General features: G+C 45.8%; 1 protein-coding gene across 3 annotated transcripts in view; it reads left to right on the forward strand.

Annotated features, from left to right (window-relative positions):
- Positions 1-26,989, forward strand: part of LOC146344360 (dihydropyrimidinase-related protein 1) — a 172,318-nt gene that overhangs the window by 30,147 nt on the left and 115,182 nt on the right. For all 3 annotated transcript variants that reach the window (XM_084859923.1, XM_084859924.1, XM_084859925.1), the window contains one exon: positions 18,005-18,169. In XM_084859923.1, coding sequence (XP_084716049.1) covers positions 18,005-18,169 — 165 coding nt within the window. The remainder of the gene's footprint in view (positions 1-18,004; positions 18,170-26,989) is intronic.

Here is a 26,989-nt window from a genome sequence, read left to right on the forward strand (position 1 = left end):
TTTGAGAAGATCCCATTGATCAGCACTCTTTGAATCCGATTCTGTAGCCAACTGTGGATCCACTGGATCGTTGTTTCATCTAGCCCACTTTGAGCTAGTTTGCTCATCAGGATATCATGGGGCACTTTGTTGAAAGCTTTGCTGAAGGTGAGGTATATTATGTCCACAGCATTCCCACAGTCCACAAGGGAGGTTACCTGATCCAAAAATGAGATCAAATTCGTCTGGCAGGATTTGTTCTTGATAAATCCATGTTGGCTTTGAGTAATAACTGTATTGTTTTCAAGGTGCTTACAGATGGATTGCTTTATAATCTGCTTCAGAATATTTTCAGGGACTGATGTCAGACTGACTGGTCTGTAGTTCCCAGGTTCCTCCTTTTTACCCTTTTTCAAGATAGGGATAACATTAGCCCTCCTCCAATCATCTGGCACTTCACTCGTCCTCCATGATTTCTCAAAGAGAATAGACAGTGGTTCTGAGAGTTCGTCCGCCAGTTCCTTTATGACTCTAGGATGCAGTTCATCTGGCCCTGGAGATTTCAAAGTAATTAGGTGTTCATTGACGATCTGCCTATCGATCTCAAGCTGCAATCCTGCCCCTTTCAGCCTGTACTTTGCCTTTGCCAGGGGGTTCATAGACCCTCTTTCGAGAGAAGACTGAGCCAAAGTAGGAACTGAGCACTTCTGCCTTTTCCTTGTCATCTGTTATCGTTTTGCCATCCTTATTTAGTAGCTGAACCACCATTTCTTTCCTCTGTCTTTTACTGTGCACATATCTGAAGAAAGCCTTTTTGTTGTTTTTAGCATCCCTCGCTAACCTCAGCTCGTTCTCAGCTTTAGCCTTCCTGACACCATCCCTGCAATTCTGTGCTACTTGCCTGTACTCTTCCTTTGTTGCTTGGCCTTCCTTCCACTTCCTATACGTGTCCTTTTTTGTTTTCAGGTCATCTCTAAGCTTTTTGTGAAGCCACATTGACTTCTTCTGTTGTCTTCCGCCTTCCTTTCTTGTTGGACTTGTTTGTAATTGTGCCTTGAGAATTTCCTTTTTTAAAAGCTCCCACCGATCTTGGACTCCTTTTCTCATTAGAGTCGCTTGCCATGGGACCTTACTTATCATTGTTCTGAGTTTATTAAAATCAGCTTTCCTAAAATCCAGGGTACGGGTTTGGCTACACTCGGCTTTTGCTTCCTTTAGAACCAAGAACTCAAGTATAACATGGTCACTTTCCCCCAGAGTTCCCATAACTGCTACTTTATCCACTAAGTCATCTCTGTTGGTTAGGATCAAGTCAAGGATAGCTGATCCTTTAGTTCCTTCCTCTGCTTTCTGTAGGAGGAAATTATCAGCAACACAAGTCAGGAATCTCTTGGAGGGGCCATGTTTTGCAGAATTTGTCTCCCAACAGATATTGGGGAAATTGAAGTCCCCCATTACTACCACATCATGCTTCCTTGAAACCTTGGCAGTTTGCTTTTCAAAAGTTTCACCCTCGTCTTCTCCTTGTTGGATGGCCAGTAGTAGACTCCAACCACCAGGTTCCTTTTATTCTTCGCTCCATTTATTTTAACCCAGATGCTTTCGATGGGGCTACCAAGCTCATCCTCCTCTGAGGATGAGCTCGGTAGCTCCATCAGAGATAAATACATATCTCTGTATTTCTGTGCAGAGATATATATTTTTAACATATATTGTGACTCCACCTCTCTTTCTGTTCCTCCTGTTCTTTTTGAACAAGTTATATCCTTCAACTGCTGTATTCCAGTCATGAGAGTCATCCCACCAAGTTTCAGTTAACACCTATCAAGTCATAATTCCCCCCCGTATTAAGAGTTAGGCTTTGTTCTGTTTGTTTCCCATACTCTGGGCATTAGTGTGTAGTCATTGAAGACCATGCACTTTATAGTCTGTCTTTCTTCCTACATGTTTCTGAAAACATACTTGACTTGACTGGGCAGGAGGATGGTGATCTGAAAGTAGAGGAATTAACATCTGTCCCTTTGTCATGGTCAGATCACTTCCTGCTGAGGTTTAGACTTCTGGCGGCCTTTCCCCTCTGCAAGGGTGGGGGACCTATTAAAATGGTCCGCCCCCGGAGATTAATGGATTCCGATGGATTCCAGAGGGCTCTGGGGGATTTTCCTGCTGGTATGGCTGGTGCTCCTGTTGAAGCCCAGGTCGCTCTGTGGAATGCAGAGATGACTCGGGCGGTTGACACGATCGCACCCAAGCGCCCTCTCCCTCTGAGCAGAGCCCGGCCAGCTCCTTGGTATACACCTGAGCTGAGGGCAATGAAGCAAGAGGGGAGATGGCTAGAACGCAGGTGGAGGAAAACTTGTGCTGAGTCTGACCGAACACAGGTAAGAGCCCACTATGGAGCCTACTCTGTGGCGGTGAGGGTGGCAAAGAGGCAGTTCTTTTCCACCAGCATTGCATCTTCTCAGTGTCGTCCGGCGGAGCTTTTCCGAGTGGTTCGCGGCCTGTTACATTCTGGGCCAGGGAGAGAGACGGTGGAACCCTCGGTAGCACGCTGTGACGGGTTTGCGCAGCACTTTGAGGATAAAGTCGCTCAGATTCGTCATGAATTGGACACCACGATTAATGCAGTTCCATTGGTAGAGGCGTTCAGAGCACCGTCTGGTCCAGTTTTATTGGATGAGTTTCAGTTACTGAGGCCTGAGGATGCGGACAAGGTGCTTGGCCAAGTCCGATCGACCACTTGTGTGCTTGACCCTTGCCCTTCATGGCTTATTAAATCAAACAAGGAGGGGTTGTCCGGCTGGGTCCAGGAGGTTGTAAATTCCTCCTTGAGAGAGGGAGTGGTGCCTGCCGCTTTAAAAGAGGCAGTAATTAGACCACTCCTGAAAAAGCCTAACCTGGACCCAGAGGAAGTTAACAATTATAGTCCAGTGGCCAACATCCCCTTCCTGGGCAAGGTGCTTGAGCGGGTGGTTGTAGGACAGCTCCAGGCACTATTGAATGAAACGGATTATCTAGATCCATTTCAATCGGGCTTCAGGCCTGGTTTTGGAACGGAAACTGCCTTGGTCGCCCTGTGGGATGACCTCTGCCGGGAGAGGGACAGGGGGAGTGCGACCCTGTTGATTCTCCTGGACCTCTCAGCAGCTTTCGATACCATCGACCATGGTATCCTTCTGGATAGGTTGTCTGGGTTGGGAGTTGGAGGCACTGCACTACAGTGGTTCCGCTCCTACTTGGATGGCCGATTCCAGAAGGTAGTGCTGGGGGATTATTGCTCTGTGCCATGGCAATTGTGCCATGGGGTTCCACAGGGCTCTATTCTATCCCCCATGCTGTTTAACATCTACATGAAACCGCTGGGGGAGGTTATCCGGAGGTGTGGGCTGAGGTGCCATCAATATGCGGATGACACCCAGCTCTACCTCTCTTTCTCATCAAAACCAGGTGAGGCAGTGGCTGTTCTGAACCAGTGCCTGGGCACGGTAATGGACTGGATGAGGGCCAATAAACTGAAACTCAATCCAGACAAGACGGAGGTACTGTTAGTGGGTGGTTCGTCTGCCCGGCTAGGTGATATTCAACCTGTTCTGGAGGGGGTTGCACTCCCCCTAAAGGATCAGGTTCGTAGTTTGGGGGTGCTCTTGGATCCAGAACTGTCACTTGAGGCACAGGTGAACTCAGTGGCACGGAGCACTTTTTATCAGCTTAGGCTGGTATACCAACTACGCCCTTATCTGGACAGAGATAGCCTAGCTACAGTTATCCATGCTCTGATAACTTCTCGTCTGGATTACTGCAATGCGTTATACGTGGGGCTGCCTTTGAAAACGGTCCGGAAACTTCAGCTGGTCCAAAATAGGGCAGCAAGATTGTTAACAGGGACTGGCCTGCGAGCTCATATTACACCAGTACTTTTCCAGCTGCACTGGCTGCCGGTCCATTTCCGGGCCCGATTCAAAGTGCTGGTGTTAACATTCAAAGCCCTTAACGGCTTGGGGCCAGGTTACCTGAAGGATCGCCTCCTCCCATATTTGCCTGCCCGGACCTTAAGATCATCAGCAGCAGCCCTTCTCCGTGAGCCCCTGCCAAAGGAAGTGAGGCGGGTGGCTACTAGGAGGAGGGCTTTTTCTGTTGTGGCACCCCGGCTCTGGAATGAGCTCCCTAGTGAGGTTCGCCTGGCGCCTACATTGTACTCCTTTTGGCGCCAGGTGAAGACCTTTTTATTTTCCCAGGCATTTTAGCTTTCTAAATTTTTATCTTTGCTGTTTTAAATCTGTATTTTAAACTCCTGTACTGCTGCTAGGTTTTATTGTGGTTGTATTGTTATATTGTGGTTTTAATGTTCTATATATTTTAAATTGTTTTATTGTGTGTTGTTTGGTTTTAGTTTTTGTGAACCGCCCAGAGAGCTTCGGCTATTGGGCGGTATAGAAATAAATAAATAAATAAATAAATCTATCATTGGGTGCTGTGTCGCCCCTGCAGTGGGTGTTGAACTCTTAGCTTAGAGCTGCCAAGATAGTGATAAATCAGACTCAAGGGTTTACTTGCAAGGAGTACTTTATTGGGTAACTTACAGCACACAGGTCAGTCAGTTTCTCTGAACCACGAGCCATTGGGTCAAATTTGTTTTATACCATACATGTCAGCAATAAGGCAGCATGACACTAACAAGCACCCCATAGCGTTCATTCCCAGCATAGGCTAGAAGTGTTTGGTTCTCAAGCACAGCTACCTGTAAACAAACTTTGCTTCCCAGGCAGACTGCTTGATAACACTCTCACTCATTAGTATGGAATGTGCTAGGCTGCACTATCAGTTCTTTGAATCATCTTCACATGCTCAGAGGCTTACTAGCAAGGGAATTGCAACAATAATGAACTTAAGCAAGCATTATGGATCTCTAGGCCCCTCTAACACTACAAATGACTTGGCTATGCTCCTAGGGCCAATACATTCCACCCTTGGATGATCAAAGGCCAATAACAGTCTGCCTTGCCACTTGATCACCAGGGGGTTGACATCTACTTCATTGTATACTTCAACATGCCATAGCCATATATACAAGCTCTTTTTCACCTTCTAGAGAACTCTTACATTATTGTGGCTACTCCACCCCCAGGTAATAAGCTCCAGGCATAATCAGCTGCTTTCAATTCACCCTGGGGGCAACCACGGCCATGCTTTTTCTCTTCACTTGTTCTTTCTCTTTGCATTCTTCCTCCTCCCTTTTCTTCTCTTTGCCTTTTTCTCCTACTTTGTCTGCTACTTACTCTTTCTCTTTTTTTATTTGTTGGTCTGTCAGGCTCTCACCAGACATCTTCCAGCCTCCCTCTCCCTCTCTAGGCTAAACTAGTGGCGGCTAGGGAGTTGGGTGACTCCCCCTGGCTCTGCTCTGACATTCTAAAAACTGAATAGGCTTAAACTCTTCCAGGCTACTTCTAATCAAATCATGGCTATAACTTACAAGGTTTCACTGCATTACTGATACTGGGCCTTGACATTATCTTTGCTCTCATAACACTTCAAACACATTAAAAACAACAAAACCATCTCTTTTGCAAGAAGGAAAAGGGGAGTCGGCTATGATCCCCTCACTTTCTGCAAAAGTACACTTATAGTTAGAGGGAAGTTTTGAACTGCATGGCTCTTAACAGCCAGGGAACAACAAAAGTCTCAAATGAGGACTAAGCACACTGAGGCTTGCGTGCGGGGCAGGAGGATGACAACTCTTGGGTCTATCTATTACTAAACAGGCTAGCCAGGGATTTACAAGATGACACATCCCTCTTTTCTTCTCTTCTCCCTCATACTGGCACACGAAAGCAAAGTGCCGAAACTCAGGATGCTGGGGGCGGGGGGGGGGGTGTCGCCTAATACTTGCATTCTTTACACAGCCATCAATCTTCTTTGGGAGGCGGCAGCGGGGTGATTTGCAGGACCTGAAGGTAAAGCTTCACAGTTTGTTTTTATAAATCCCAAGTTCAAAACAAGACACAAAGAGATTCAGGGCAGCCAAATTCTTTGTCTTGTCAGGGGCGACAAATGACTCAGGTCAGCTTTTTCTGCTGGGGTCTCAAACAGGAAAACAGTCTTAATTTGCAATTTTAACATCACTGACAGTGTCAGCCAGCTGGCTACACAGATCTCACTGTTCTTGAAGACTGCTACTATGGTATCTTATTTTCTTCATCAGGTTGGGTCTCCCAGGTTGCACAGTTTATTGCAGCTTCCAGGAGCATGGTAGTAGCATTTCCTTGATTTCTTCAGCGCACACACTCAGGCAGTCCAACACTGGACACTCAAATCAGTGAGATTTCTTCATTGCAGGGAATCCCACGGCAAAAGCTTAATGGCAGAATCATATAGCTGATGGTCAGTAGCTATAGGCTCTGTGAAATTCTAGGACAGTTCAAAGCTAAACACGGTTACCTTGACAGAGATTTTCAACGTGGTCTTTCCGCTTCATTCTGCCTTGGGACCATCCTCCGGTGCACTTTCCACTCTAAGAGGAGTCCAGCCTGTGCCCTGGACGCTGATTCTTCACCTTTACTCTGTTCCGCATCATCATCTTCTAGGTCCTCATCTTCAGTTTCCACTTCTTAGGGATTTCATCCCAATCAGGCGAGGTGATGATATGGCACACCTCGGAACGCCATGGGCAATTCTCCTTCCGCGCTCAACGTATCAGTCTAACAGCTACTCCTTCGGCTTCATGCTCCCATGCCTCGTTAGAGACCAGGCTGTTCTGCAACATTTCTCTAATTAACAACCTCAGATTTTGCTCTTTTCTCAGCTCGGCCTTTGCTTCCCAGGCAGAGTGCTTGATAACACTCTCATTCATTAGTATGGAATGTGCTAGGCTGCGCTGTCAGCCCTTTGAATCATCTATACATGCTCAGAGGCTTACTAGCAAGGGAATTGCAACAATAATGAACATTGCAAGCATTATGGATCTCTAGGCCCCTCTAACACTACAAATGACTTGGCTACGCTCCTGGGGCCAATACAGGCGCTATTAGAGCTGTTTTCACTGTTGTGGTACATGAGCCTTCATCCACTTTTGCCCCCAACTTTACATCTCCCTCCCCTGTAGGATTCAGTTTCAAGCCCTCCTGATGAAGTTCTTCATGCTGTGGCCAAACACATTCTTCCCAGGCTTTGTGAGGTGCAACCCATCCCTTGCCAACAGTCCATCTTCCAGGAAGTATAGCCCGTGGTCCCAGAATCCAAATCTCTCACGCCGGCACCACCTTCGTAGCCAGTCATTCACCTGGAGTATTTTTCTTTCTCTTTTTGTCCCTCTTCTAAATACTGGAAGGATGGATGAGAAAGCTATCTGGGCCCCAAAGTTCTTGAGTTTCCTTCCCAAAGCTTCAAAGTGTGACGTGATTTCTTCGTAGTTCCGCTTGGCAGTATCATTTGTTCCCACATGGATGAGAAGAAAGGGATATCTGTCAGTGGGCTTTATGAGTGCAGGCAACCTAATCCGTCCTCCCGGGAAACAGCATACCTGGTGAGTCTATAGGTCTTTGCGACGTACTTGGGTTTTGATCCCATGCAGCAAGGAGTCTCCCACTACTATTACTCTTCTTGTTGTTGTAGGCCTTGGTTTCATCGCTTCTGCTTGACTGACCTTCAGCCTCTTGCTTGCTCTCGTGCAGGTTCCCCTGTAATTCTTCCTCTGCAGGCTGTCCTCCAGTCTCATCTTCAAGTACCTGGAAATGGTTCCATAGTTCCACTGCCTCCACTGGTGCAGAGTGGCTTCTAGTTCTTCTGCTTGTAACTGTCACCCTTTTCCAAGGAGTATTCTCTACTTCATTTTTCCTCCCCTCAGCATTTTCCTCTTCTGCCTCAGCTTGCTGTTGCTCTTCTAGTTTCTGTTCTTTACTTTGCTGTTGTAGTTCCCCCATTCTGTCCAAGAACTCTTCGTGTTCTCTTATTCCCTGGAGGGTTGACCCTCGACGCTCCAACAGCGTAATCAACTTACACTTGTTGCAGGTATAGGCCATGTTGTTCTCAGGCAAGAAAACAAATATGGCACAAATGTTGCAGGTCACCACCACTGGAGAGTCTTTTCCTTCCATAGCCTGTATTCCCTTTTTGTGTCTAGCTTTGTGATTGTTCTAGAGTAGCCTGTGCCTGGTCCTCTACTCACTGGAGGTTAAAAACTCCAAAGTGGACCAAAGTGGTCCAGATCGCCCTGATTCGCTTCAGAACAGGACTTGGACTGAAGCAGCTTACAGCCCTACCCAAATCCTGGATTTCTGAATTGATTTTTTGAGGCAGCAATCACTTCCCACTGGGGAAGGACCCCGCCCCCCTAGGTTTTAAAATGAACCAGAAAGTGTGTGAGTGTGTGTGTGTGATTAAACATTACTATGATTTCTTTAATTAGCTAAAAACCCTGAAAGGCAGGAGCAGTCTATTTTGGTTACGAAACAAATGGACAGAATAGTGACTATGCATTTTGTCTCAAATTTTTATTTATTTATTTATTTATTGCATTTATACCCCGCCTTTCTCCCTCTCGCAAGGAACTCAAGGCGGCTTACATTATCCTCCTCCTCACCGTTGTATCCTCACAACAACAACCCTGTGAGGTAGGTTGGGCTGAGAGTCTGTGACTGGCCCAAAGTCACCCAGTGATCTTCCATGGCCAAGTGGGGACTAGAACCTGGATCTCCCGGCTCCCAGTCCGTCACTCTCACCATTATACTACACTGGCTCAAATTTTAGGTTCTACAAGGGCTAGATACTTTTTTTTTTTTTAAGGGAAGCTGGGAATCTAGATATGGCTCATCCGGGGGAAGGGGTCAGCCCCTGCCCCTTCCTGGGGATGCCCATGTTTGTTTGTGTATGTTTTGTTATGCTGAAATACTTGGTACGACTTCCGTGAGGTTATTATTTAATGGAGTAGGCCAGAGGCTTAGCTTGGTTACTGTGTATTTGGCCTAAAAAGTTGTTGCCATGGTTATGGTGGCTTATGAAGCAAGGCTTCAGGCTGTTTAAAAGGACTATTGTAGGGACAGGCAACCTGGTGCCCTCTAGATGTTTTGTGCCATCATTCCCATATGCCCCAGAAAGCATGGCCAGTGGTCAGGGATTATGGGAGTTGTAGTCCAAAACATCTGGAGGGCACCAGGTTGCCTTCCCCTGGGAGGGTGGGGGTGGAAGAAGATATCTATTTAGATTGGTCAAGTGGGTCAACAAAGGTAATTGGCAGTGAGGAGTTCCATAAGGCACATGATTGTCTAGGAGACAGGGAAGTCTGTTAGAGACTGTGAGGGTCAATCAGCGCCAGACGGTGACAGGGAATTGGAGTTAATGGTAGCTGAAGAGAGCAGTGCTCAGAGCTGGGAAAGGAGAAAGCCAATCTGAGAGACCTGTTCTGGAGAGATACCTGGAATCTGGAGCTGGGAGCTGGCAGCTGTAGAGGGCAGGAGACTGAACTGTGAGGTTGTGGTGTAATGTCAGGCAGGCAGCAGAGCCCAACACCAGAGGGAATTCAGTCAGAGGTCTGTCTAGAGGGTACAGCAGTAAGAGTCCCTGAAATAGCATCATCAACCAGGAAGCCAGAGGCAATGGGAAGAGATGAAGGCAGATGAAGACTGCTATACAGTATGTTTCTGGTTGTGAGATATTAGACTGGGACTATTTTCCAGAAAATCCTTCACTATGAAGTACGAGGCATTTTTGGTGAAAAGTTGGTAAACCAGTGCCCCCCCCCCCTTTGAATATTCTGCTTAGCAAGTTGAATTCTCACAGGAACACTTACAAATTTGGATTCAAATTGCAATGTTCAATCAGAACTCAAAGGGTTGGAATGACACTTAGAGAGTTAAAATGATGAAGTTCTGATTCCTACATAGACTTGTTGCCTAGGGAGATTTGAGTTGCACAGGCTTCCTTTCCTTTTCCCTCTTCATCTAGTAGAGTAGCTTGGAAGGCAATAGTCATCTACCATATTTGTGAACATGGTTTTTAATCATTCATCTCATCTGAATGGGAGAGTGGCAGCTATGGTACATGCATGTGATCTCAGGCTGGATGATTTTGTGTGGTGGTCTCCCCTCAATGATCTGGCCTCCCTTCTCCCTCAACCTCCAAGGATCTGGGTGATTCACACCATGTCTCTTTGCCAGCTCCCAGCCAGTTCTGGAGTTCCTCTTTAAGCCCTCCAGGTCTCTACATGCCAAAGGGGCACTTGGAGAGCCATCTAGGGTGACATACTGTATTTTGTGCAAGATCTCCACAGCAGGGGCATCATATATCTTGCACAAATGCTCCAACTTCTCAAGGAGGTTCTACGTCATTTCCAGCAGGGCAACTGGGTTCTAAAAGGCTCAGATGAAATATGCAGTCAGGTTAATCCTGACCAGTCAAGAATGGTTGAAAGCTATAGGAAGAGGGGAAAAGGAATTGTGGGACTCACAAAAAATTTCAGCACTCAGCAAGTGGGCTCTTTCGTTCAATTTATGGGTCCACATTGCAGCCCAAGCAAGGCCAGTGTTTGCACTTAAGACTTGATGATCAAGTAACCTGCAATGAGTTGACTGCTGCAAGAAAACAAAGAGATCATTTTGATGAACGTAAAGTGCTCCAGACTTCAGAAAGACTCATCCATTACAACTCAGCATACCATTGCAACAATGGATGTGGCTACAGAGGCAATACAAGAGTCTCTCCTTAATGCCAAACAACTGGGTCAGAAGCAATTGATTGCATTTGTTCGGGAAAGACTCATGGTGCCAACAGAGGTAGCTTTGCAAATGAAATTCCATTCTCTATTAAAGATGGGAAAAGCTTCTACACTTCTATGTCTTTACATGGTGCAGACCCCTTCATGGATCACTGCCTTGTTGTGGCGAAGGGGCTTGCGTAACTCAGTGAAGCCGTAAGCTATGCTGTGCAGGGCCACCCAAGACAGACAGGTCATGACGAAGAGTTCTGACAAAATGTGGTCCACCGGAGAAGGAAATGGCAACCCACTCAAGTATTCTTGCCAAGAAAACCCCATGGAACGTATCACAAGGCTAAAAGATATGACGCCAGAAGAGGAGCCCCTCAGGTCGGAAGGTGTCCAATATACTACTGGGGAAAGAGCAGAGGGAATTTCCAAGTAGCGCCAGAAAGAGTGAAGCGGCTGGGCCAAAGCCGAAAGGACACTCAGCTGTGGATGTGTGTGGTGGTGAAAAGAAAGTCCGATGCTGTAAAGAACGATATTGTTTAGGAACCTGGAATGTAAGGTCAATGACTCAAGGTAAGCTGGAGGTGGTCAAACATGAGATGGCAAGATTGAACATGGACATCTTGGGAATCAGCAAACTAAAATGGACAGGCATGGGTGAATTTAATTCAGGTGACCATTATATCTACTACTGTGGACAAGAATCCCTTAGAAGAAATGGAGTAGCACTCATAGTCAACAAAAGGGTGGGAAAAGCAGTATTGGGGTACAATCTCAAAGACGATAGAATGATCTCAGTACGAATCCAAGGCAAACCATTCAACATCACAGTAATTCAAGTCAATGCCCCAACCACTGAGGCCAAAGAAGCTGAGGTTGATCGGTTCTATGAAGACCTACAACACCTTCTAGAACTAACACCAAAAAAAGATGTCCTCTTCATCATAGGGTATTAGAATGCTAAAGTAGGAAGTCAAGAAATAACCAGGATAACATGCAAGCATGGCCTTGGCGTACAAAATGAAGCAGGACAAAGGCTAATAAGAGTTTTGCCAAGAGAACACGCTGATCATAGCAAACACTCTTTTCCAACAGCCCAAGAGGCAACTCTACACATGGACATCACCAGATGGTCAATATCGAAATCAGATTGATTATGTCCTTTGCAGCCAAAGATGGAGAAGCTCTATACAGTCAGTCAAAACAAGACCTGGAGCTGACTGTGGCTCAGATCATGATCTTATTGCAAAATTTCAGCTTAAATTGAAGAACGTAGGGAAAACCACTAAACCATTCAGGTATGACCTAAATCATATCCCTTATGCATATACAGTGGAGGTGAGGAATAGATTTAAGGGATTAGACCTGATAGACAGAGTTCCTGAGGAACTATGGACGGAGGTCCGTAACATTGTTCAGGAGGCAGCAACGAAATCCATCCCAAAGAAAAAGAAATGCAAGAAAGCCAAGTGGCTGTCTGTTGAGGCTTTACAAGTAGCTGACGAAGGAAGGGAAGCGAAAAGCAAGGGAGAAAGGGGAAGATATACCCAACTGAATGCAGAGTTCCAGAGAATAGCAAGGAGAGACAAGAAGGCCTTCTTAAATGAACAATGCAAAGAAATCGAGGAAAACAATAGAATGGGGAAGACTAGAGATCTTTTCAAGAAAATCAGAGATCTCAAGGGAAAGTTTTGTGCAAAGACGGGCATGATAAAGGACAAAGAAGGCAGGGACCTAACAGATGCAGATGAGATTAAGAAGAGGTGGCAAGAATACACAGAAGAACTATACAGGAAAGATCTGAATGTCCCTGATAGCCATGATAGTGCGGTCACTGAACTTGAGCCGGACGTCCTCGAGAGTGAAGTCAAGTGGGGCTTAGGAAGCATTAGTAACAACAAAGCTAGCGGAGATGACAGTATTCCAGCTGAGCTATTTAACATCCTAAAAGATGATGCTGTTAAAGTGCTGCACTCAATATGCCAACAAATTTGGAACACTCAACAGTGGCCACAAGACTGGAAAAGGTCAGTTTACATTCCAATTCCAAAGAAGGGCAACGCCAAAGAGTGTTCAAACTACCGCACAATTGCGCTTATTTCACATGCCAGCAAGGTGATGCTCAAAATCCTACAAGCCAGGCTTCAGCAGTATGTGAACCGAGAACTACTGGAAGTACAAGCTGGGTTTCGAAGAGGCAGAGGAACTAGAGATCAAATCGCCAACATTTGCTGGATCATGGAGAAAGCAAGAGAATTCCAGAAAAATGTCTATTTCTGCTTCATTGACTACGCTAAAGCCTTTGATTGTGTGGATCACAACAAACTGTGGCAAATTCTGAAAGTGATGGGAGTACCAGACCACCTTACCTGTCTCCTGAGAAACCTGTACGAGGGTCAAGAAACAACAGTAAGAACCGGACATGGAACAACCAATTGGTTCAAAACTGGGAAAGGAGTACGACAAGCTGTATATTGTCGCCCTGCTTATTTAATTTATATGCAGAGTACATCATGAGAAACGCCGAGTTGGATGAATCACAGGTCGGAATTAAGATTGCCGGGAGAATTATCAACAACTTCAGATACGCAGACGATACCACCCTAATGGCAGAAAGCGAAGAGGATCTCAAGAGCCTCTTGATGAGGGTGAAAGAGGAGAGTGTAAAAGCTGGTTTGAAACTCAACATTAAAAAAACTAAGATCATGGCATCTGGCCCCATCACTTCCTGGCATATAGAAGGGGAAGAAATGGAAGCAGTGACAGATTTTATTTTGTTGGGCTCCAAGATCACCGCAGATGGTGACTGTAGCCATGAAATTAAAAGACGCTTGCTCCTTGGGAGGAAAGCTATGGCAAACCTAGACAGCATAGTAAGAAGCAGAGACATCACCTTGCCGACAAAGGTTCATATAATCAAAGCTATGATTTTCCCAGTAGTAATGTATGGCTGTGAGAGCTGGACTATAAGGAAGGCTGAGCGCCGAAGAATTGATGCTTTTGAACTGTGGTGCTGGAGAAGACTCTTACGAGTCCCCTGGACTGCAAGGAGGTCAAATCACTCAATCCTAAAGGAAATCAACCCTGAGTGCTCATTGGAAGGACAGATACTGAAGCTGAAGCGCAAATATTTTGGCCACCTAATGCGAAGAGAAAAGTCACTGGAAAAGACCCTGATGCTGGGAAAGATTGAAGGCAAAAGGGGAAAGGGACAGCAGAGGTTAAGATGGCTAGATAGCATCACCGATGCAATGAATATGAACTTGAGCACGCTCTGGGAGAGTCAGAGGACAGGAAGGCCTGGCGTGCTATGGTCCATGGGGTCACAAAGAGTCGGACACGACTGAACAACAACAACATGGTGCAGAAACAAACTAATAAGAAGCAAGTCACCAAAAAAGCTAATCAAAACATCTTGCATTGCTTAATCATCCAAGAGTTCCAAGGTGGTCAGCACAAACAAGGATCAAGTAAAAGGCAGGGTCTCAACAGTCCAGGTCACAGGCAAACCAGCTTCAAGGCAACACAACAGACCAGGAGCAGGCAGAAGGATTGTCAGAGTTCAGTGCAGAAGTCACACCAGGAATCAGCCAAGGCCAGGGAAGCTGGATTATGGAAGATCTATTTGATACTGTTTTCAGCAACTCTTAATCTTACATAGCTGTTTTTATGTAGAGGCTGTCAGTCACACCCAAACCTCAGATGTGAGCTGTTAGTGACTGCAGCTGAAAACATCCTCCTTGTGAGCAAGGCTCCTATGTGTGAGTAGACCTTTTCTCACAAGGAGGCCTCTGGCTCAGTCTAGCACTCCTTCTGAGTTCCTGTCTTTTCAGGTGGCATCTCTCCCGAAGGGGCTTTTCTGCCTCCATCTCTGAGGCAGAGCCCTTGCCCTCCATAGGTGATGCCCTCATGGTAGTCACCCCTTTAGTTTAAAAAGCCAAATGCCTTTTGGACAAAATCCTTCCTCGTGGGTAATCTGGTGTTTAAGAATTGTGGCTAGGACTCTGGTTCCAGTGAGTCCTGGCCAGAATTCTTAGACATTAGATTACATCTAAGGAAGGACTTTGTCCAAAACACATTGAGAATTTTAAACTGGACTCAGTAAATAAGGCACTTTGAGCCACAGTCTCTCTTGTCTGTATGCTTCATACTGTGCTCTCCCTCTCCTTTGTTTCAAAGTATGACGTAACAGATCGCATGATACAGACAAGCTGTAGCCATATTTATATAAAAATTGTTTGTTAACCTATGTAGAACTATTTTATTTCATTTTGCTGAGCAATAGATGTTAATGTTGCAAAATTAGTCTGTTATAAAGACAAATACCAATTTCAGATGACACTTCACTTTGCTTTTTTTTATGTAAAGTACAAAAAAGACAAAATTGAGCTTCATAAATTGCATTTTTTAAATTCAGCACATTCAAATTAGGTAGAAAGCAGGGGTTACCAACTTTTCACCCCCAAATGCCCCCTAAATTGCTCTTTGGGGGAATTTGCCCTTGTCTAGATTGGCTGGGGTGGGGTGTAGATGAATAAGAACTGCAGGGAGAGCTATTGAGAGCTTATTGGCGGGGAAGAGTCCTTTATTAGGTACTATAATCTTTAAGTACATTTTAGCATTCCCATCCTATTTATTTAACACTCCTCTATTCCTCTGTGCATATAGTTCCCTAAATAAGCTCCAGACCCTCCAGTTTTATTATAATTGAGCACAAAAGCCTTCTGGATATCTCAAAAGCTTGCTCCCTAGATTGTGACTTTTGTTTATTGCTAATAAAAATATTTTCCTAATATTATGGTTTTGATTTGTTCTAATTAGCAAACATGGTTATCTACATTTATTTTTGTTTGATGGGTATACCTAAATCAATAAGTGTGCACCTTGAAATGAAATGAAATGAAATGCAATCATGATTACATTTATTTATTTATTTGCAACATTTATATACTGTTCCGCATCAAAGATTTTGGAGCGGTGAACAACAAGATAAAAGAATAAAACCCCATAATTAAAACAAAACATTTTAAAAGAACAGATTCTGAACTTGATAAACCTCAGCTGGTCACTCAGGGAAGGCCTCCCGGAATAGTAGTGTCTTCAGGAGGTGCCAAAAACAACATAATGTTGGTGTCTGCCTGACCTCAAAAGGCAGGGAATTCCACAGGAAGGGGGCCACCATGCTCTTTTCCCGGTGGACTCCAACCAGGCCATAGGTCCATGTGGAACCACCAGGAGCAAGCCCTCCAATGACCTCGGTGACCAGGCAGGTTGGTAAAGAAGAAGGTGGTCTCTCAGTTGTCCTGGTCCCAAGTTATTTAGGGCTTTGTGCACTAGTACGAATACCTTAAACCTGGTCTGGTAGCCAATAGGCAGCCAGTGCAGTTCCCTCAGTAAAGGAGTTACATGCTGAAAAGGGGCAGCTCCCAACAACAGTCCTATGGGATGTGCCCTGGGTACTCATAAGCCTCTGAACCCGGTGGCTTACAAGTATCCAGTGCACCATCCACTCTGCGTTTTTGCTAGATGGGTGATTTTGCCAGTCTAGTGCAGGTTTGGGGGAGGGGGAGGGAAGGAGTCTGGGAACAGCTGGGGATACCTCATAGCCCCACATCCACAGTCTCCTCCCCACCCCCAGGAATGCCCTTTTTCACCATCTACGGACTGCCAAAGATGCACCATGTTGTCCCGGTTCTGTATTGCCTTATGGAGCACTTGTATTGCTAGAGGAATCCTCCTCTGAGTTGACCCAGGCCTATTTATTGCTTACATCAGTAGCTGGCAGTATGGTTAAACAGTGGGAAAGGCGGGTCCCCTCTGATGCAGCAGGGCTGAGAGTCATTCTGCTGCTAATGACTTGGAATGTGGTACTTGTAGGTGCATTTCCTAGCACCATTGTGATTGATGATTTTGCCAGTGATAAAAAATGTCAAAGAAAGTTAGGAAAATAATACAATAATTCATATATTTTAAGAGGCACCAAGAAAAGGTGTGTCTTGGCAGTGTGGGTGTGGGAAACATACCGATACTGAACATGAATGGGTTATTTAGGGTGCAGTCCTATGGGTTGTGCCCTGGGTACTCATAAGCCCCTGAACCCAGAGGCTTACAAGTATCGTTTGCAGAGCGGGAGGTGCCTCCTGCCTCCTACTTTCCATTTAAGGTAGTGGAGGCTTCAGGGAGGGGGAAGGGAGGAGGCTGGGGCAGCAATAGGAAAAGGTATAAGCCAGACACCCTGGTCTCCTCACTTCCCCACCCTCAGGGACACCCACTTCCCCCCTGTCTCTGCTCTCCGTTTACCAAGCATGGAAAGGTTGCCAGCGCGGTTCTCTCTGTGCCAGCTACAAGGGGGAGGGGGAGAGGAGTGTGGTTTCCTGGCGATGAGGTCGGCGCTGTGTCTCTGACCTCATATCCAGGAAACTGAAGAATCCTATGTCCCCCGGATGCTGTCTAGGGGGCACAGGATTGCTCTCTTAATTATATTACAGTGCATTAGTAGACCAGTGCTTTTTCCCCTCTGAAAGCTTCTCACAGTGACTTACATAGAATATGAAGTTAGACAATTGATCTATTGAGTTTGGGTGCATGGAGGAGAAGTTGTAAGCAGGCACAATTTGTGACATTGGACAACATTGCCATTCATCATGGGGCATGTCAATTAAGGCCTCAGCCTTAGCTTCCAGTTCCCTTGTTTTGTGGAGCTTGAGCCAAGATGAGATAGCCTTAACTCTGGTCTGAAACCACAAGGTTTTTGATCACTGAATCATGTATTTATTCAGTACATGTACGTCCCACCTTTCTTCTACCTTGGAATTCAAGGTAGTATACATGGGGTCCCCAATTGGATTCCCATCCAGACACTGACAAGACCCAGACCATATAAACAAATCACTTCCATTCATTCCTATTAGAGAGAAAGAGAGAGACCATGCCTGACAAGAATTTAATAACAGTGTGCCTCTGCACGTTCTTTTCAGTCCTATGACAGGTCTCCACATTGTACATTCTTTTCCAGTCCTTCTGCAGCCCTTCCTCCACATAAATCACACTTGCCATGTGAGGCATTTCACTAGCAGACCATCAATAGCAAACCCAGATACCTATACTGATGGCAGACAGGGTGTCCTGCTTTGAGAAAAATAAAGGTAAGCTGAAACTAAGCTAATTGAAAATAGATATTCCTTACACGGAGGTTTCTTTAATCCATTTGAAAATAATACACCAAATGAAACCAGGTTTTCAGACCTGCTTTGTTTCATGTACCATTATTTGCTATCCATCTGCAATATGTTCAATATTTGAATTGAAAGATTTGCTTCATTTTCCTTGCAGTTGACCACGTTCTTCCTGAACCTAGCTCTAGTTTATTAACTTCATTTGAAAAATGGCATGAGGCTGCAGACACCAAATCCTGTTGCGATTACTCTCTCCATGTGGATATCACCAACTGGTATGACGGGATCAGGGAAGAGCTGGATATACTGGTACAAGATAAAGGTTAGTAAAGATAAAGGGCAGAATGATGGGATGAAGAGATTAAAATAGGCTTTTAAAAATATGGGTATCTGTTAATTGAATATTGAGTAACTGTGGTCTTTTCCTGCGTCATTAATCAGAATGAGATATTATGGTTAGTAATGTGTGGAATTCCTTGGGAGGCTTTGCCCAGGTGGCTCCCAGGTGCGGTTCCTGCTCAGGATTCAACTCCCTGGAAAGAGCCAAGTCTATGGGGGTGTTCAGATTGTTCCACAAACATCCCCATGCGTGGGTGTCCCCAGGGGCTCTTCCTGTTGTTGTCACTGCTGCAGTAAGATGGTTTTTATATGCACAAACCTGTGTGAAAAAAATCTCCTGCTGCAATAGCAGTGACATTGATGATAGTGACAGAGAGAATGTCTGGATCAGCAGAAGCATTCAACTTCCTTCTTAGAAAGTCCCCAAGTATGGCTGGCAACATCATGGACATGTGTACCTATAGAGTACCTTCTAGGGAACAGCTTGAATGCTCTGTACTGAAAATACTGCCTGGCAGGGGTACATTTTGCAGTCCTCTTGGACAAATAGGGTTGCAAGATACTGAACCCTTTCATGGTATTTTACACTCCAACTGGTCCAAGTAGACCAGGGGTGGGCAACTTCCAGGGGTTGATGGGTGACGTTGCCCCCTCTGAACCCCACTGGGAGCCACACCCCTGTCCTTGCAGCTGAATTTGTCATTGAAAGTCAGCAGCAGAGTAGTAGGGAAAAAAGAAGGCCTTTTAAAAGTGAAAAGTGTGGCTTGTGATTAATGTTGATGGTGTGGCAGTGGCAGGAAAAAGGGTCCGAAATAGGCCTCATCCATCCTCTGATTCGGTGTTGTGTAGATTCTGTTGACAATCCTGATTATGGCTATTTGATTTTCAATGCTTCAAACTTCATATCTGCATGGACAGGACTGTGGTGTGAGCTGAATATTCTCAATATTGGTGTAAAACACTGAATGCTTCACTGTAATCATAGGATTTGTTTCACTGTGTATAAGTAAGCAATGGTCACTATTCTTAATAGTGGTAGCTATTTTACCACCATTATTTTTCAGCTTTAGTGCAGGGAATGTAATTTTGTGTGGAATGCATTATGGCTTCCTTTAATAATTTGATTGTAATAGCTGACAGTCTTTCTTCAGAACAACTATATTAGTGAGATCCTCAGTGAGGATATGACTAGTGCCAATGTCTTAGGGACTACATCTCTATAGATAAGGAGTTTAATCTAAATATAACCCCAGTCACAGGTTTGCCTGCTTTAATACATCATTTAGGGCGCAATCCTATGGGGATAGGCAGCCACCTCCGAACTCTGAGGTGACCACCTATCCAATGCAGGGCAGGAGAAGCACGGAGGGGATCATCTCCGTGCTTCTCCTGCCCTACATTCATGGCTGGACAGCCGATTTCGGCTGTCTACCCATGGGAAGTTGGAGCGGTGGCGGTGGTGGCTGGATGACACATAGGTTGTGTCGTACTGGCATTTCCACCCTCCTTGCCCCAGCCAACCCCTGGAAACACCCCTTTTACGCCACTCCTCAGTGCTTTTATGGTGCTGTATGAGACAGCACAGGAGGAGCGGAAGTTTGGTTCCCGGAAACTGATGTATCCTAAGGCCATCTAGGCTCTGACTAGCGGCCATAGGATTGCTTCCTTAAAATACTTTTCTTAAAACAATAAGGCCAGAGTATATTCAAAATTTCTGCTTGCAGAGTATTTTCCCATGTATGCTGGATTATCCTCTTTACCATATAACAAAAGGCAATATATTTGAGAGAATGCTTTCTGGGATTAGAAACTAAAATATACTCAAACCACATTAGCTTTCTAAATTGCCTCTGGTCATCATCCGTTGATCTTGTGAGGAAATAAATGTGGTTAAAATCCTCCCATCTTATTGTAACTGTCTATCTATTTTATAAAGGTATACCATGAGAAACCCAATAATTAAATCTATCTAACTGGCTCTCTTTATTAAATTTAGGATAAAAAAGAACTGAAGCTAAAGGAGATCCAGTTGGACACAAAATTGTCTTACAATTTCCATCAGCTTGCCCAAATCATACTGTCTTTTATACATTTCTGTCTTTCTGTACTTGATAACCCTAACAAAGTGTTCAAGGGTACCTTACTAAAGCATCTTAGGGTGCAATCCAGTGGGGATAGTCTGCCACCTCTGAACTCGGAGGTGACCGACTATCCAATGCAGGATGGGCGGATTGCAGAGGGGATCTTCTCCACACTCTGGTTGCCCTGCATTAGCAGCGAGACAGCCACATTTGGCCGTCTAGCTGAGGTGGGTCAGAGTGCAGGGGGGAGGCCAGATGGTGCATGGAAAATGTTGTAATGACATTTCTGCTGTCCCCTCCCCACCCACAGGAACGCCCTCTTTCTCCCCACTCAGCGCTGCTCTTACAAGCATGGAGCCAAGGACGAACCGTGCCTCTTACAAGGCAGCAGGGGCAGGGAGGCAATTTTCTGGGAACTGACCTTTGAGGGCTGGCTCCAAGGTCAGTTCCCATGAACCGAAAAATCCTATGGCCATCTAGCTGCTGCCTAGCAGCCATAGGATTGTGCCCTTAGAGCACAGTCCTATCGATTACACCCTCACTGCTCAGAAGCCTCCAAACTGGGAGGCTTTCAAGATTCCTATGTCCCGCTGGGCTGAAGCCAGCACGGGAGAAGCGACAGAGGTGATCTTCTCCCTGTCCGCCATCTCTGGTGATTTTCACTAGATGGGCTTTTCAGCTCATCTAGTGAGGGCACTTTGGAGGGGGAGGGAAGGAGGGTCAGGTTATCTTGTATCCTGGCATCTCTGGTCTCCTCCCCTCCCCTGCTCACTGGAACACCCCCTTTCCTCCTCCTCCGAGGCAACTTTTCAAAGCTTGGAGGGCAGCCAGTGCAATTCTTTCCGTACCAGCTGTGTTTGTGTGTTTGGGGGATGGGGGTTCTCCAACTTCCCCTTCCAAGGTCAGAGCATGGGTATTTCTGAGCAATCCTGTGGTCCCTGGGATACTTTCCAAGGGACCATAGGATTGCTGTCTGATCTTTGTAACTCCTATCCTAATCCATTCTGCAAACTATGATATCAACCAATTAAGTCAATTTGCATGATAATTTAACATTGAATCTGGGCTGCTAGTCCCCTTCTTTCTTGATTCTGCCTTTTATATCAGAACTCATCCTAGCTCTCTTTCCTCCCCATGTATACATTTGATCATATATTGCCACATTTTTATTTTACTTTTTATCAATACTATTGGAACATTTTGGAAAAGAAAATTAATTTTGGGTAGAATGTTTACTTTGATAGCTGGGACCAGGGGCGTTGCTAGGTTCCTAAAAGATCCGCGGCACAGGCCCATAACACAAATTTGCGTCTGTCTGTCTGTCTGTATAATATATCCAAGTCTAAGTGCACCTCTAATATATGTGTGTGTGTGTGTGTGTGTGTGTGTGATGTGTGCATGTGGTGTGCTTGCTTGCATGTGTGTATAGATTACATACATACATACATAAGAAGTGTACACTGACCCCCACCCCACCCCACTTCAACTCAGACCCTCATTCAGCATTTTGGAAAACATCCCGCTTCTGCTCAGGCCAATTTGTAGTCGGACCATTTCAGCTTAGCACCAAACCTGAGTCAAGGTTTGGAAAAATTAGTCTTTATGCTTCCTGTCGACTACCATTGGAAATTTTTAAAAAAACCTGTAACTTTTTTCTCTTGGTCAGAACTGGATGATAATTTCAGGCATAGTAGCCCCCTAGAAGGGGATTACACCTGCCCAATGTCAGAAAAATAGGTGCAGCGTTTATATTTTGATTTTCTTTTAAAGGGAACTGCCAATAAAATTTTTATTACTTGGAAGAATTGGATACACATTTCAGGATTCATTGCCCCATCAGAGGAGATCATGTCTCCAAATTTCAGAATGCTAGCCACAAGGATTTTTGTACAAGGGTGGCCTTGACAGTTTGAAGTCTCAAAAGAGGACATACTAATCTCCTTATTTTCCTTTTGGACCATTGTTCTGAAAATTACAGACAGCCTAGAGTTGTCCCTAAGTAAGAAACCAGCAAAGTTTCAGAAGGATAAATGCAGCAGTTCATGTGGAAGGGGAGTTCTCCAGTTTGGGGGAGGGAGTGATTTGCTTTCCCTTCACCCCTTCCCCAATAGTTTTTGGGTAAATTTGTATGAAAATGCACAGGTCATAGAATCATAGAATAGGAGGATTGGAAGGGGCCTACAAGACCATCGAGTCCAACCCCCTGCTTAATGCAGGAATCTAAGTCAAAGCATACCTGATAGATGGCTGTCCAGCCTCATCTTGAAGGCCTCCAGTGTGGGAGAGCCCACTACCTCCCTAGGGAATTGGTTCCATTGTCGTATTACTCTAACAGTCAGGAAGTTTCTCCTGATGTTCAGCCGGAATCTGGCTTTCATAGGATTGAAGTTTTAAAGTGGAGGTAGGGGATAGTTGCAAGCAGAAAGTGGTGTGAGTGAGTAAGAACAGACAGACAGAGAAAGGTGGCCAGATGCAAAAGAGGACAGTGTTCCTGCAACTGTGCAGAAGAGGGAATTTTAGCAGATGCAGCTTTCCTGTAAGGTACACCTCTTGAAATCCCCTCTTCTAACAACTATTAAACATACAGGAGCCCTGTCTCCTCTTTTGCTTTGGTGACCATTGTGTGTGAGAGAGGGAAGTAGATAGGCTATGCAGGGCAAACCTATGTAGGTTTACTCAGGAGTAAGTCCCACTGAATTCCATGAGACTTATTCCTATGTAAGAATGCATAGGATTGTTGCAACCTTGTACTTTACTGCTTCAGCAAGTTACTTGCCCCTTGGATAGTCACACTCCCTGTGGCTGTCACTTTGTAACCAGCCACACCATCCATGGCAGCCATTTTTGGTGGTGCCCATAACAGTTCCTCAAATGTCCAAATGTGCCCATGGTCTCAAAAAGATTGAGGATCCTGCTCTAATTTAGGGAACAATCCTGTAACCCCTAGACATTGTCTGAGGGGCCATAGGATTGTTCAGATTCCCCCTCCGAGGTTGGAGACAGCACTCCAACCTCGAAAGGGGGAGTCAGAGATCCGACGGCCTTCCCCTGACCCCTTGCAGCCAGCATGGAAAGACCTGCACCTGCTGCTCTATGAGGTCAGCAAAGCGAGAGGGGAAGGGGAGGGGAGGAGACTGGAGAGGCCAGGAAATGAGCTCTCCTGAGACCTCTCCACCCTCCTTACCTCCCTGTCCAAAGTGCCCCAGCTAGATGGGCAAAACAGCCCATCTAACAAAAAATGCAGCGTGGGAGGATGGGGAGACGAAGATTGCCCCCGCCGCATCCTCCTGCTCTGCGTTGGATGATTGGAAGCCCCTGAGTTCGGGGAGGCTTTCAGAACTGTTTTCTTTTTTCTTTTATTGGTTGTCATTTACACATCTGTTGTAGTAACTTGGGCAAGTTTTTTTAAAAACATCCATTTGTGGCTGGCTTTTTTTTCATTTTGGAAAATCAGCATGTGGTTCCTTGGTGCCAGTTCTATGTCTGGGTTGATTATTTCCTTTGTGGTGTTTCTCTGCTTTTCAGGCAAGATCTTAAAGTTCACATGCCTCAGTTCCCTTTTTCCTGTGGTATGGCTTGCTGATTGCTATTCATTAAGAATGGTTTCTGTGTTGCTCTGAGGTCATCATCATCACCACCACCATCATTAACATCTGCCTGTCCTTTGGAGGCATGATCTAGAAGTTTATTCGCCCCTGTTTCCTCTTTCTGTAGTATGACTTGTTGGCTGCTATGGATTAAATAGGCTGTTTCTGTGTTGTGTTGTGTGAATTGTGTTGTGTTATTCCTCTCCGCCCACCCCACACACAAACGCGCGCGCGCGCTTCAAGTTAATGGTCCTCAGTTTCCCCTTCCTTTGAAATGGGTTCCTGCTGTGGAGCAGAGAAATCTGGGCTCAAAACACTGCATGACTGTGTTGTGGTGGGGATCGGACCCAAGCTCCCCTTTGAATTCGCAGCCTGTCTAGTGACTTGCATATTGGCCTCAGTTTGCTTCATTGTGAAATGGGTTTCTTCTTGAGTCTTTTTTCACCTTTGTTTTAAAATGTAGAGAGGTGGGCCCTTTCCAAGAATAACACATTCCATCCCACCTTCCCCAATCCTAGCTTGCCATCATTTCCCCTCTTAAACAGCCATCACAACATTCCTCCCACACCAAACATCCTCAGTTGTGACCCCTTGGCTCCACTTCTGCTGACCCACCCTCTGTCCCACCAGACCCACTGAGCACCAGCTGCCACTGTATTGTAGTAACGGATTCTGAAATCACAAGTACTATGCCATTTGCAAGGATATTCAGTTTAGCTTAATTAAACTTGATTCCTTTTATAGTAGGGGTTTCTCTAATAGCAATAGGAATTGCTAAGGGTTCTAAATAGAGATGTAAAACTTTTGGAAATTTTGAAGCCATGTGGGATGGGGATGCATTTTTCCCCATTTTCCCCCCGAAAAGAAAACAACAACAACTGGAAATTGGGGGGGGGGAGGAATTGAAATATATGCAATGCTTACTTTCTTATTAAACTTTAACAACATAAAATGCATAATTTATATCTTGGCTAGTGTATAAAAGTGTACTATTTGGCATATTTGTGACATTCACAGAGGAACTGAAATATATGCAATGCTTACTTTCTTATCAAACTTTAACAACATAAAATGCATAATTTATATCTTGGCTAGTGTATAAAAGTGTACTATTTGGCATATTTATGACATTCACAGAGCAATTTTATTGTATTTTTTAAAATATTTTTAGATTGCCTTTTAAAGTAACACCCTCAAGGCAGCTTTACATAAAAGAATTCTGTACACATTTACTCAGACGTATTCTGCTTATTAGAGCTTATTCGCTGGTAGGAATGGACAGACTCACCTCCGTCCGGGGTGCAGGGGAGCTCAACGAGCCCACCCCCCGCTCATGCAACCCGGATCCGCTCGGCAAGCCTTCCTGCCCACCCTCCATGCTGAGGATTTTAAGCGCACAGTGGCTTGACTTACAGAGTCCTCGGCACCATGCGCACCCCAACCACTCTAGCCGTCTCCTCCTTGCGAGGAGGAGATGGCTAGAGTGCTTGGGGCGGCAAGGTCTCATCCTGCCCCCACTGGCTTTTAAGGGCTTGCCTGACTGCTGGTGGAGGCAGGACGGGTCTTTGGCACCGCGGGTCTTTGGAACCAACTGCGCAGTGATGACAAGTCCAGGCTGCTCCCAGCCGCTTGCCGAGCTCTCAGCGAGTGAGGGCCGGTGGGGGCAGGCACAGGCGCAGGGCAGTCCGTTGGCCTCCCAGACCAATCCCAGTGCTCATGACATCCTTATTCTCAGGTAATAAAACACATAGGATTGCAGCCTCAGAATTATAAATCCTAATCCTATGGCCCCTAGGAGAGAGTCTCAGGGGCTTTAGGATTGTTTGGCTCTCGACGGGTGGAGGAAGACCCAACCTTGGAACTTCCAGCTCCTGTGGAAACTTCCACATCCCTTACTTCCTTGATATCAGAGCTCTGTCATTGGGAGAGGTAAATGGATCAGGAGTGTCGGTATATCAGGGGAAACTTTGGGTCCACAGGATCCAAAATCCTCCCATTCCTGAAACATGCCCCCTACACAAGGGGAAATTCATGTCAACCGTGAAGCTGGCATGACTCAGTGGGAGGGAAATAGATTGTAACAAACAAACCCCAGAATTAGGGATGTACGAAAGTCACTTACCTTTCCACGGATTATGTTGATGGTGGGTGGGGAGGCGTTCCGTCCCTCCCCCCGGAATCCTCGACAGGGGGGGGAGGCGATCCATTCCTCCCCCCCGGAATCCTCCATGGCTGGCTGTGCTCCGCGGCAGCTCCGCGGAGCAGCCGGCCAGGCCCAGCCAGGCCAGAGCCGTCCGCAGCCGGATTTCCGGCCGCGGAGGGCTCTGGTGGGGAAAACTGCGTACACAAATGGTGGTGGCTACGGCCGCCGCCATTTGCGTTCCTTATTTTTGGCCATCTTAGTCTATGTAAATAATTACGTAGACTATGACAGCGAAAATAAAGGGGAACGCAAATAGCGTAGCGGGCGCTATTTGTGTCCCTTTTTGATTCACTGTTTTAGCCTATGTAAATATTTACGTAGGCTAAAATGGCAAATCAAAAAGGGACGCAAATAGAGCCCACTATGCTATTTGCGTTCCCCCTTATTTTCGCCGTCATAGTCTACGTAAATATGTATGTAGACTAAGACGGCCAAAAATAAGGAATGCAAATGGTGGCGGCCATAGCCGCCGCCATTTGCGTACACGGTTGTTGTTTTTTTGAAACCCAGCCATGATAGGCTACGTAAATCTTTACGAAGCCTATCATGTCGTTTTTTTTGTTTTTTTTTACAAGACTGCAAATGGCAATGGTGGCAGCCGGTCAGAAGACCAGCCGCCGCCGCAGCCCGGAAGATCCGCCCCAGGTAAGTCTCGTCCCGGGGGGGATCCGCAGGGGGGCTGGGGGGTGGCAGGCCGTTCCGCCACGGAGTTCCATGGTGGAATTCTCTGACATCCCTACCCAGAATAGGAAGGAAGGGAGGAGAATGCTGCTTCTCCCACCCTGCCAGCATGAGCCCAGGCAGGCTTTGGATGTGGCAATTTGTCTGCCTCTGGAGATGCTGGCTGTGCTCCATACAGCTGGAGGATTAGTTTTGTACAAGCAAAATTGTGAATATATCCAGTATGAGAGATGCAAAGCACTGCAGTATAA

Source organism: Heloderma suspectum, chromosome 5 (genome assembly GCF_057233095.1).
Source record: "Heloderma suspectum isolate Gila_16-S chromosome 5, 16-S_ref, whole genome shotgun sequence".
Lineage (NCBI taxonomy): Eukaryota > Metazoa > Chordata > Lepidosauria > Squamata > Helodermatidae > Heloderma > Heloderma suspectum.